Below are 12,730 nucleotides of genomic sequence, written 5' to 3' on the forward strand. Positions count from 1 at the left end.
GGTAACCATAATACTGTATGTTTGCTTAAATAAAAATTAATTGTTTTAATTAATTAATTCGCCTCTTTCCCTTTTTAACCAGCTCATCAATAAGATAGTGTTTGTGGTGAGCTTTGTGGGTAACAATGGCACCTTCATCATGGGCTACAAAGCCATGGTGATGGATGTAGAGTTCCTGTACCACTTGGCCTATGTGTTAACTAGCACGCTGGGGCTGTTCGTCCACGAGCTCTTCTACAGCATATTGGTGGGTGCCTCAAAACCTATTTTATCACTCATACACCACCGTTCAAAAAAAAATTTTTTTCAAAGAAATTAATTTTTTCATTCAGCGAAGATACATTAAATTGATTAAAAGTGACAGTGTTACTGTAATGAAACTAAAAGAATATTTCAAATTAATGCATTTCTTTTGAACTTTCTATTCATCAAAGAATCCTGAAAAAGTCATTTTTGGTTGGTTTCATATCATGGTTTCCACAAAATATTAAGCAGCATGTTTGCTTTCAACTGTGATAATAATAAGAAATTATTCTTGGGCACCAAATCAGCATATTAAAATGACTTCTGAAGAATCATGTGACACTGAAGACTGGATTCTGAATGGCTGCTGAAATTTCAGCTTTGCCATCAGAGGAATTATCGACATTTTAAAATATTTTTAAATGAAAAACATTATTTAAAAAATAATTTAAATGGTAATAATATTACTGTTTTTTTGTTTTTGTGACCAGATAAATGCATCCTTGCTAAGCATTTCACTTGAATTTCTTTCTAAATCATTTAAAAATCTTACCAACCCTAAGCTTTTGAAAGGTAGTATAAACTGTAGCTTCTTTATTTGTTTGCTTTTTGCATTGCTGATTGCCATAAAACTCTTTCCAAACACCAAATGCAAGTACTTGTGGTGAATAAATAAAACTGAGATACTGTACATGCCAGTGGAAACATAATACATGGTTTCAAGCAAATTGTGAAACTGTGATGTGATCATTTACGACTGAAAGACATACAGATTATCTACTAATCATCTACTTCATCTTCTTCTTTTACCTCCTTCAGTTGTTTGATCTGATCTACCGTGAGGAGACTCTCTTTAACGTCATCAAGAGTGTGACACGTAACGGCCGCTCTATTCTCCTCACTGCTGTTTTGGCCATCATCCTGGTCTACCTGTTCTCCATCGTGGGCTTTCTCTTCCTCAGGAATGACTTCATCATGGAAGTGGACCGGCTTGCTAGCCCAGATACAGGTAAATTGCATACATCTCCATCTGAATAGTTTTTCGCCCAACAGTTGTTGCAGAGAAGGATCAAATCCAGCATTTATGACGAATTTAACTAAAATATGCCATTTATTATTCATTGATGCCACTTTGACAGACTTGGTGTAATTTGTCCTCTCAGCAGGTATAGATAACTCTGTCAGCAGCTGCAGTGCAGATGGATTGGACTGCACAGAGGAAACTGGGATGGTTGCACCATCAGAGGGTGAGTAGAACATTACAAACAAACCATACTTAATATCATCGAACTTAGCTGTTAATTTTTTTTAATGGCTGTGCAGAAGATGAAGACAACACAGAGAGAGCATGTGACACTCTTCTCATGTGTATCGTTACGGTGCTGAATCATGGGCTGAGGAATGGAGGAGGTGTGGGAGATGTCCTGCGCAAACCCTCTAAGAATGTATGGAGACCCACAATTATATAAAGATGTGCATATATTGAATACAAAATCTAACCAAACAACTGAACAATGTTGTTCATCTTACAGGAGCCTTTGTTCCCTGCTCGTGTGGTGTATGACCTTCTCTTCTACTTCATTGTCATCATCATTGTTCTCAACTTGATATTTGGTGTAATTATTGACACCTTCGCTGACCTGCGTAGTGAAAAACAGAAGAAAGAGGAGATACTGAAGACCACCTGTTTCATTTGTGGTAAGAAATCAGCGGATAAGTTATATGTTATTGCTACAACCTGATAATGTGACTGCTTGTCTGAGAGAAAAAAAAATCAGCCATTATTTCAGTCTACAGTCACATGATCCTATCTGATTTGGTTTCAGTGTTGAAAACAATTGTGTTTCTTAATATTTTTGTGGAAACTAAATTAATGCGGTCCCACTTTATATTAAGTGGCCTTAACAACTATGTACTTACATTTAAATTAATCATTTGATACAATGCACTTATTGTGTACATACCTGTTTTTTCATTGTACTTATATTTTTTCAAATGGAGCGCCATTTAATAGACAGAGCCGTAGATCACTGAAAAGCCACGCAATATCGCGTTCATATCGCAGATGAATCGCCTTCGATAATGAACGCGATATTGCGTGGCTTTTCGGTGATCTACGGCTCTGTCTATTAAATGGCGCTCCATTTGAAAGCAGGTGATGGGGATTTAGCGGTAATCAGGGAACCGGCTTTACTGACGAAATGCGCGTGACAATCTCATGCGATATATCGTGCAGCCCTACTGTTGACCCATCCCTTACACCTTACCCCTACCCTTAAACCTACCCATACCACCAAAGCTTTCCCTAACCTTACCCGTATCCCACCTCAATAGCAGCAAAAGTGTTTTGCAATTCAATATGAACCCAATAAGTACATTGTACTTATTTTTTGATGTAAGTACATAGTAGTTAAGGCCACTTAATATAAAGTGGGACCAATGCATCCTTGCTGAATAAAAGTTAAAATAAATAAATAAATAAATAAATAAAAGATCTTACTGAACCAAAACCCAAAATATTTTTTTTGCATTGTGACATTATTATGAAAATTATGCACATTGTTTCACTATATTTTTGCATAATTACTGCAATTCAAAACTGATTTTTGTTATGATATGAATTTGCATAAGCATTATACATTATAATGAAGAGAATGTGGGGGTAAAATATGCTAAATTGTCTTGAAATTAATGTCATGATTCACTAAAAAACTAAAATGGTCCTTAATGTATGCTTATGCTTATTTTCTTTATACAAAACATAGTTTCTTAATTTATTTTTTTAAATATGACCCTAGTATTTCTTGACAGGCTTTATAAAAGTCACCTAAATATAAATAATCTGAAATCAGAGGACATTACATAAAGGAATTGCTCTATTTTTGTATTTCAACAGGTCTTGAGAGGGACAAGTTTGATAACAAGACAGTGTCATTCGAGGAACACATCAAATTGGAGCACAACATCTGGAACTACCTCTATTTCATAGTGCTGGTACGGGAGAAAAACAAAACGGATTACACTGGCCCGGAGAGCTACGTGGCCCATATGATTAAGGTACATTTCAAAAATGAAAAGTTCCAGCTGATTGGACACTACCAGCTATTATCAGTGTCATTTTAGTATTGTAACCTGTTATAGCATTTATTAATGGCTTTTATTTATATATTTTTAGTTTTGGATATTTTATGTGCTTTTGTCCTTTTTGTTAGGTTTTTTATGTAGCTTTAATTGATTTGATTAATTGTAGCTTCCCCTTGCAATGGTTTTGATTCAGTCTTCTTGTCGCCTCTTGTTAGAATAAGAACCTGGATTGGTTCCCACGCATGCAGGCCATGTCTCTGGTTGTAACGGAGGGAGATGGAGAACAGAATGAGATGAGGAACCTGCAGGATCGGCTCTCCTCCACCATGAAAGTGGTCACACAACTCACAAGCCAGTTAATAGAGCTAAAAGAACAGGTATATTTCTCAATGGATATAATGAACTGTGTGTTTGCCCAGCATTAATAATGTTGGTACACTGGAATGAATTAATTTCTCAGATTCTACATTCTCAAGTGTATAAAATAATGGTTGTGTATCTGTTCATTTAGATGACAGAGCAGAGGAAGAGAAGGCAGAGGATGGGTTTTGTGGACGTTCAGTCTGGCTCAAACCCTGGGATGCCTTTGCCTCCTAGCGCTGCTGGAGGAAATCATCAGGTCTACAAGACCTAATTCCTCCATCTAACATTGCATTGACTTTATAGAAGCAATAATGTAATCCTGTGATGCCGGTGTACTTCTCAATGTGGAAAAGTTACATTCAACTGTTAAAACAGATTGGATCTACACACCCACAAAAGCACTACTTGACTCAATAGTCATTCTTTGAGGGGCTGATTACCTAAAGGTCTTATTATGCACACATTTTATATATTTAAAATATACGTTTTTATTTTATTTTATTTTATTTTTCTTTTTAAAGAGCATCTTTTGGTTAAGATATTTGATAGCTTATCTTCAAAAATATTGTTGGATGTAATGATAAATGTAGCATTACTGTAAGTGAGGCTGATGTGTTTTTAGATAATGAATAATTGTAGGCTAATATAGTCAAATTGTTTATTTTAAAGTGCACTGATGAGATTACACATGCTGTATTTATAGGGATGAGCATCATGTGTCTGGCTTGATGAGATGATTTGGGGAATATCATGATCTGTCTTAACCAAATTATGATGAATGGGAAATGCTACTATAGATGAATCTGAGGTGTATAACTGGCATAATGTATAGAGCCGTGGTTAAAGTTCAGCTTTAATTTTAAAGTCAAAGTGCCTAAAAATGACTCAAAAAGGACATAACTTTTGCTCAGGAAAATAACAAATTCTTATTTATCTTATCTGTCATTAAAAACCACAGTTTTGAGAACATCCTAATGGTTTTAATAGACATCCTGGATGTATATCTGTGTATTTCTCTATTTAATTATTGTGTGACCAGGACTAAGTTACAAGTCACGTGCATTTTTATGGCCACAAAAAGAATGCTGGAACATTTGGCCTTATTAACAGCCAGTGTGTAATTAAACTGTTTGATGTCATAATCCTCAATTTGTTGCTAATATTGTTTATGCTGGTATGAAGAGCCTCACCAAGTTTGCACAAAATACAAAATAAAGCATTTGGCCATTTCACCTCTTGTCTTGTGTCTCAAGATTTTTAAAAAGTAAAGGACAGAAAAAGAAAACAATTAGACTCAATAATACTACGAGTTTATTAGAATAAGTCGTTACAAAAATCAATAGAAACATTGTTCACAATTACATTTTTTATTCTTTTCACAACAAAATTAATGATGTCTTCTAAATGAAACAAAGTAAAAGTAATTTGTACTCGGTAATTAGTGCAGTTCTGTCCATGGATTCGACGTGTGTGAGATTACGTCCTTCTGTCACGCACAGTTCACAGTATTAGGGTGTGAGCAGAGTGACTGATGGGCTCAATTCCTTCGCTGTTCGTTTGAGCGTCGGTGCGTTCAGAAGTTCGTCCTCAGTGCAGGTCAACAGGTAGGTTAATGTTTTATAGTAATATAGCAAGTGTTTCTTTTCTGATTCTTTGATGCTGGCAAGTGATGTTGAGTGAAACCTCAGACCACAGGAATAGTCAACAGAGAAACTACATTTTGAATGTTTCTACCACAACTATAGCTTACCTCTGAAAGATAAATAGGTAAAAGGAAAAAGTGTGTGTGGTTTTGTAATATAATATAATTGTATCATATAATATAGGCCCACTAGTAAATTATTATTATAAGCCTATTATGATTATTAGCCTATTATTTTACCGATTATTATATTAACAACAATGCCATTATTTTTTATCATTAGGCTATTATTATTATAATTAATGTAAAGTAATATGAGTGAAAATAGTTTGTTTACGCTTTCGCAAATTCACTACGCAAGTTTTTTTTTTTTTCTTTTACTTTATTGTTGTTGTTTTTGGCCATTGTAATAATAACCTACTTCGTTTTATAGGGTTGAAAATTCTCGGTAAGTATAATCTAGCCTTTATCAATATATATGACGTCAGTTTTAAACTTTTAGAACGGGGTGATGTGGAAAGCCCGAGTCTGCGCGTTCCAGATAAGGAGCGCTATCGGCCCCGCCCAGGTGCCCGGCGCGCCCACACCTCCACTGCTCGAAATTTGGAATAGGGTTATTTGAGGGTTTATAAGGCACTTTATTATTATTATGTAGCCTAATCATTATTATTATTATTTTTAATCTGGGTCTCTTTCCTTTGAATCTGTTAATGTTGTTACATTATGGAAAAGTAATTTTGAAAATACTCACCCCACTGACCAACATTTCCATTGTTTACAGCTGTTAAAATCATGTCTGCTTTTCTGCATCACTGCCCATTCCTGAAGTCCACTCCAGGCCCTTCTCTAAGGAATGTGGCAGCATACCTCGGCTTGGCTGACAGATGTCCAATCATTGTCCGCCAGATATCTGTAAAAGCCACTCAATCCTTTGAGGGAAATGGTAATGCTGTTGTTTTCTATATTTTCTATAGTATATCATTGTAAGGTTTACTATACCAGACACAATAGTGACTATAATATTCCATATTTTTCATACGAATCTCATTAACACTGGCCAAGTAGGCTTATTCTAAATCAGTAGTCAGTACATTTGCTTATATTCATCTACTTATGTGTTCAGGTCTGCTCCCTCACAAAGAGCCAAAGCGACAGCTGGCTACCACAGCGACTCAGGTGGCAATCTCCATGTCCCAAAGCTGTCCTTTTGTTTCCTCTAAGATTGGACTGGTTAAAGCAAGTCCACAAGTGCAGGAGGATGTCCAGCCAAGTCTTGAGAATCAAGACACCTCAGGTAAAAAAAGAACTCAGTGTGATAGATTCATGGCTTGTGGATATGTGTATAAACAGTGCTAGATGTAAGTGTTTATATTGCTTAAGAAGCAGATATCATCTAGCTGACTGGCTGATATATCTTGTAGCATCTGATTGCCTGTATATCTCTTTTTGCCACCACAGTATAATTAGTTCACTGCTGAAGAGGCTCTTTTGTCTAAGCAGTGTATCATGCAGGGGTTGGTTGCATTTTTCATAATAAGACTCATTTTGGAGAGCATTCTCCTCTCTGCAATTTGCACCATTTAACTCCAATTTAAGAGACTCCTCAGCTGTAAATAGTAAGTAGATGATGACTCAGACTGCTGATGTAACAAAAGCTAGTCTTTAGACAATCACATTACAGATGAAACTTCACACAGCCGCATGTGTACTAGAAAATAATATCTAATTGGAAAATTGTCGTTTTTGGTTTTTTGAAGCATGGTGCATAGTTCATACTGCATAGCCTGTAATTTAAAGAAATATAAGACATAAACAGTGGCGTTAAATACAAAAGACTTCGTTTTGGGGATGCAATTAAATGTTAAAGTTGATGCCTTTTTTTTTCTCCAGGCTTGATGAGCTCGATGTTCAGTGGCTTGCAAAGTCATCAGTCCACTGGTCCTACACACCTTCTTCAGGACAATTTTGGTGAGTTCGACTGCATTTTCCTTAATGATTAACAGTACAATAATATACTATATATATCTATTCTGTGAACAGTATGCATATTCAACATCTAATTTTTGGCTCATTATTTGATTGGACTGCCAAAAGGTACATTTAAAAAAAAAAAAAAAAATCTGTTACTGAAATGAAATAACTGAACTAAGGAGTAATGAAATAACAATGACATAATGTGGAATAATGGATGGTGAGCAAAGGCTAAGTTATCAAATTGATCCAAGACGGTTTTATGTAGTGTTTATATTCTGCTGCACTTTGTAGTATCAATCTTCTTTCATTCCTGCCTTTCCTCCTCACTTATTGACTGTGGTGATTGTCTGTAATTTAGCCAGAGCCAGTTTCAACTACGATGACTTCTTCACTCAGAAGATTGTGGAAAAGAAGACTGACCATACCTACCGCATCTTTAAGACGGTGAACCGTTTTGCAGAGGTTTTCCCTTTTGCTGAGGACTACTCCATCCCTGGACGCTTGGGCTCCCAGGTGTCTGTATGGTGCAGTAATGATTACCTGGGCATGAGTCGACATCCCCGAGTTGTTAAGGCCATAAGGTCAGTACATAAAACAGACAATGAAACAAATGTTTGCCATCATCTGTTATTATACGTAGAGAAGAACAAATGAGGGTGCAGCAAAGTACACTAACTTATACTATACTGTGGGATTGTAGTTTTGCTAAATAAGACTGTATGCAAATGTCATAAAACTGTGAAGTTTGTAATTGTTTGCTTTTGGATATGCATATAGCTGCTAAATCTAACTGAGTAATCACAACTTTCATTGTTTCTTAGAGAGGCTTTGGAGAAGCATGGTGCTGGAGCAGGTGGAACCCGAAATATCTCTGGGACGAGTAACTATCATGTGGCCTTGGAGAGTGAGCTGGCCCGTCTACACCAGAAAGATGGAGCGCTGGTCTTTTCTTCCTGCTTTGTAGCCAATGATTCCACCCTCTTTACTTTGGCTAAAATGCTCCCAGGTATCAAACAAAACAGAATGCCTTTGGTTAATGAATGAATGAATTTAGGTTTTATATTGACTATATTTCAAAACAAAACAATAAAAAAAATTTTTTACTGACCCCCAATTTTGAATGGTAGTGTATCGTCTGAAATTCCTCTAAAAATGTCTTTTCTCTGCAAAGGCTGTGAGATATACTCAGACATGGGCAATCATGCCTCCATGATCCAGGGTATCAGGAACAGTGGGGCTAAACGCTTCATCTTTCGACACAACGATGCCAGTCACCTGGAGGAACTACTTAGCCGCTCAGATCCACTCACGCCCAAAATCGTGGCCTTTGAGACTGTGCATTCAATGGATGGTGAGTAGTAGATATCACATAATTGATTCAAAAGAGTTTGTTTTCTAGTATCATAATAGATATTAAAAATGCTTGTCCCATCACATTCAATTATGAATTCTGCATCAGTCATGAAAATTATAGGCTACTTCCAATTCAAAATAGCAAGATTTGACAAAAAACATTGCCAATGTTGTAGATTCGATTAGCAGGGAAAACATGCACTGATATGCCTTACGTAGAGTGGGTCGCCTCATTGGGGTGGCCATTTTGAGATCCCCTGAAGAGCCAAATACTACTCACTTTATCTTCTCGACCACCCTTGTATCAGACACTTTGGCTTGTTGAATAAATTAATCATGGCCAGCTGATAATAGTGCATTTCTACTCTGCTTCTGTAACTGAAAACTATTGCTTTTGCATGATGTTGCATCAGTCAATAATACTGAATCAGCTAAATACAGCTGATGAATGACAATCTCAATTTTTATGTTTCTCAGGTGCAATTTGCCCTCTAGAAGAACTGTGCGATGTAGCACACAAATATGGAGCTCTGACTTTTGTGGATGAAGTCCATGCTGTCGGACTGTATGGGGCTCATGGAGCAGGTGTAGGAGAGAGAGACAACGTCATGCACAAGATCGATATTGTCTCTGGAACTCTGGGTAAGAGAGATATGTCAAGTGCATGATTTTATCCAGTAGTCAGTGTAATTTCAGCTGTGTTCTTGCCCTAATCATTTTAATTAAGATGGTTACATTGTTTGAAATATCTGTAGGCAAGGCATTTGGCTGTGTGGGTGGTTATATAGCCAGCACCGCCGCCCTGGTGGACACTGTGCGCTCCTACGCCGCTGGGTTTATATTCACTACCTCCTTGCCTCCCATGGTGCTGGCGGGGGCTGTGGAATCGGTGCGAGTGCTGAAGAGTGCAGAAGGCCAGGCCTTGCGCAGAGCCCATCAGAGAAACGTCAAACACATGAGACAGCTGCTGCTGGATGCTGGGCTGCCTGTGGTCAACTGCCCTAGCCACATCATTCCTATACGGGTCAGTGTTTACAACTGTAGTGTTAATAATTATGGGCAGTAATGGGCGAGTTATTGGATTGTTCTGTAAATGCAATGATGAGTGTGCAATATGCATTTAATATGCAAGACTGTAACCGTCTTGAACACACTGGGGAAACATACAAATTCTATGTAGTGGGGGGATTAAAGGTTATTTAAAGGAACACTCCACTTTTTTTTTTTTAAAAAACTCATTTTCCAACTCTTCTAGAGTTAAACAGTTGAGTTTTACCGTTTTCGAATCCATTCAGCCGATCTCGGGGTCTGGCAGTACCACTTTTAGCATAGCTTAGCATAGTTCATTGAATCTGATTAGACCGTTAGCATCTCACTCAAAAATGACCAAAGAGTTTTGATATTTTTCCTATTTAAAACTTGACTCTTCTGCATCGTGTACTAAGACCGACTGAAAATGAAAAGTTGAGAATGAGGAATGAGAATATAGTTCCTAGCCATATCGGCGTAGAAAATCACAACTTTTCATTTTCCGTTGGTCTTAATACACAATGTAACTACAGAAAAGTCAAGTTTTAAAAAGGAAAATCTCGAAACTCTTTGGTCATTTTTGAGTGAGATGATAACGGTCTTATCAGATTCAATGAACTATGCTAAAAGTGGTATCGCCAGACCCGGAGATCGGCTGAATGGATTCGAAAACGGTAAAACTCAACTGTTTAACTCTAGGGAGTTGGAAAATGAGCCTATTTTCAAAAAAAGTGGAGTGCTCCTTTAATACAATGCAAATTCTAAGAAAAAAATGACACTACAGTTTATTTTACAGTAATGTTGCAATGTGTAAAGTATAAAGGTTTGAACTTTAAATCTTATATTTCAGGTTGGAGATGCAGCGAAAAACTCCAAGGTGTGTGATGTTCTGTTGGAGAAACACAACATCTATGTGCAGGCCATAAATTACCCAACAGTGCCTCGCGGAGAGGAGCTACTGCGGTTGGCTCCTTCTCCTTTCCACAACCCCATTATGATGAACTACTTTGTAGGTGAGTGGTCATGCAATTGGGCAAACTCTATTACTTTACAGTTTAAAGGTGAAGAGCTTAATTTCTGTAATGCTAGTGTCACTACACAGAATAGCAGTTTAGTTTTCAAACAGGTTTCTGCAACATTCTGATTTTAATTTAATTTGTTTCATGACATCTGCCACTGCCATATGAATATCCCCCGAGTTGAGAAAATGAGATCTGGTTACATTTTACACTGATAATGATTTGTATCTGTATTTTTAATAATATTTTATGTTGGACAGAGAAACTGTTGGATGTCTGGCAGGAGGTTGGACTACCGCTGAATGGACCGGCTATGGCCTCATGCACCTTCTGTGATCGGCCTCTCCATTTTGACCTCATGAGTGAGTGGGAGAAGTCCTACTTTGGTAACATGGAGCCAAGGTACATTACTGTGGCTGCACAGTGAGTGAGTTTCAGCGGATCAAGATGAAGATCTAATTTATCATGTTTGATTGAGTCTTCAAAAATTCCTCTCCCAATCCAGAATATTGTCATGGTATCTAAGATAAATGTAGAGGGTGCTCAAAATGTCCTAAATCAATTAAAGCAATGTTTGTGGCAAAAATAGTGTTTCTGTATTGTTTGCTGTGACTGTTAATGATGCAAGAAGAATTTGTTTTCACATGTACCACTAAAACTAGATAATTAATTTTAATGTGTGTCCCCTCTGCATGACAACAAACCTGCACATGGGCACTTTTTGGTAGTTTACTATTATTGAATATATGAATCTCGGTCATTGTTTTCAATAATAAATCAAGATGTTATTGTATGTAGGTTATACATACGCATGAAATATCATGTTTAATAACAGCTTACACTGAGACTATGCCACATGTCCTGTTTCTGTTTTGAACTGTTTTATTCTTTTGCAAATTGATGAATTTTAAAATTCAATAAATATGGTCAGTTCCAATAAAATGCCTTTGGTAACTTCTTACAACCACTTGGTTACAAATACCAACCAAAAGCAGTGGATATTTGTACTCTGAATCTGATGTATTTAATTTTAAAGTGAGAGACTGGAAATGCCAGAAGAACATTTGCAAAACACTAACAAATGGTGGTCAATTGCAACTTAAAATTTAAACCATGAAACTGACTTACTGAACTACGAGCACCACTTGACTAGCACCACTAACAACTTATGTCTCCTATGTGTCATAAGTGCATTTCAATCGTGTATTTATAATGTAAATAATGAAAAATAAATTAATGTATAGTGCAAATACATTTACACAACTTTCTTTTCATTTAATATTTTTATTGTTCAGGGCATCAGTGATACAAAACCCATTTTTCTGTTTGATCTTTAATAGCAGGCTATGTTCTGTAAGAGATTAGAAAGGGAAAATATTTTCAATAGTATTGCTGTATTTTCCATAATGACAAACAATATCCAAAATGACATTAGTATGTTTGTTAATATAAAACACTTACCTTGCTGATCCAGTCAATGTAGCCACTCAAATGAGTGAAAACGGTGGACTTCCTGGATTGGATGTAGCTCAGGCCTGAACCAAAGCACACAATACCATGGACCTCCCAAAGCGCCGTCACTACCAGCACAATTCAGGGGGCCACCAGCGTCGCACTGTGTTGTGTGACCGGCAGTTTTAATTAGCCTATTGTTGTTGTTTCCATCATAGTTTTTGTCTTTTGATGAAAATATCCAAAGATTTTTTTTTTATCTTCAGACTGATTCCATTCGGGCAGAGGATATCAAAAAAATACTGAGCTGATTTTAGAGCACTGTTTTCATCTGCCATTTGCCTCCTAGCCAGAATGCACGTTTCTGCATATGTTCAGAATGATGTGAAAGGTTGTGATCCTCAATCAATGTATAATGGCCAGTTTTTCTCTTTACAAAGTCAGCAAGTGTATGATACCTAGCATTTTAAAATCTGTTCAGATTTTGTGTAGTGTATTCAAGCTTTATTGAGCCTTCTGAACTTGCTTTCATTTTGGAATGCAACAAAGCGCAAAGATGATCTTGCCTGAA

At 36.9% G+C, this 12,730-nt stretch overlaps 2 protein-coding genes across 4 annotated transcripts in view; both read left to right on the forward strand.

Moving 5' to 3' along the window:
• itpr3 (inositol 1,4,5-trisphosphate receptor, type 3) overlaps nucleotides 1–4,922 on the forward strand; it is a 37,045-nt gene extending 32,123 nt beyond the window's left edge. For all 3 annotated transcript variants that reach the window (XM_048208973.1, XM_048208974.1, XM_048208975.1), the window contains 8 exons: nucleotides 83–247; nucleotides 1,063–1,252; nucleotides 1,407–1,490; nucleotides 1,567–1,688; nucleotides 1,776–1,941; nucleotides 3,140–3,300; nucleotides 3,543–3,704; nucleotides 3,839–4,922. In XM_048208973.1, the coding sequence (XP_048064930.1) occupies nucleotides 83–247; nucleotides 1,063–1,252; nucleotides 1,407–1,490; nucleotides 1,567–1,688; nucleotides 1,776–1,941; nucleotides 3,140–3,300; nucleotides 3,543–3,704; nucleotides 3,839–3,961 (1,173 nt within the window). In that variant the 3' untranslated portion in view covers nucleotides 3,962–4,922. The remainder of the gene's footprint in view (nucleotides 1–82; nucleotides 248–1,062; nucleotides 1,253–1,406; nucleotides 1,491–1,566; nucleotides 1,689–1,775; nucleotides 1,942–3,139; nucleotides 3,301–3,542; nucleotides 3,705–3,838) is intronic.
• Nucleotides 4,923–5,150: 228 nt separating this feature from the next.
• Nucleotides 5,151–11,649, forward strand: alas2 (aminolevulinate, delta-, synthase 2). Its single transcript, XM_048208976.1, has 11 exons — nucleotides 5,151–5,294; nucleotides 6,114–6,275; nucleotides 6,456–6,626; nucleotides 7,223–7,300; nucleotides 7,665–7,887; nucleotides 8,128–8,312; nucleotides 8,478–8,657; nucleotides 9,137–9,301; nucleotides 9,415–9,683; nucleotides 10,539–10,701; nucleotides 10,968–11,649. Exons 2-11 carry the CDS (start codon nucleotides 6,125–6,127, stop codon nucleotides 11,132–11,134), a joined length of 1,752 nt encoding a protein of 583 aa, XP_048064933.1. The 5' UTR covers nucleotides 5,151–5,294; nucleotides 6,114–6,124; the 3' UTR covers nucleotides 11,135–11,649.
• The last annotated feature ends 1,081 nt before the right edge of the window (nucleotides 11,650–12,730 follow it).

The sequence above is a fragment of the Megalobrama amblycephala genome, linkage group LG12 (assembly GCF_018812025.1).
Source record: "Megalobrama amblycephala isolate DHTTF-2021 linkage group LG12, ASM1881202v1, whole genome shotgun sequence".
In the NCBI taxonomy this organism is placed as follows: Eukaryota; Metazoa; Chordata; class Actinopteri; order Cypriniformes; family Xenocyprididae; genus Megalobrama; species Megalobrama amblycephala.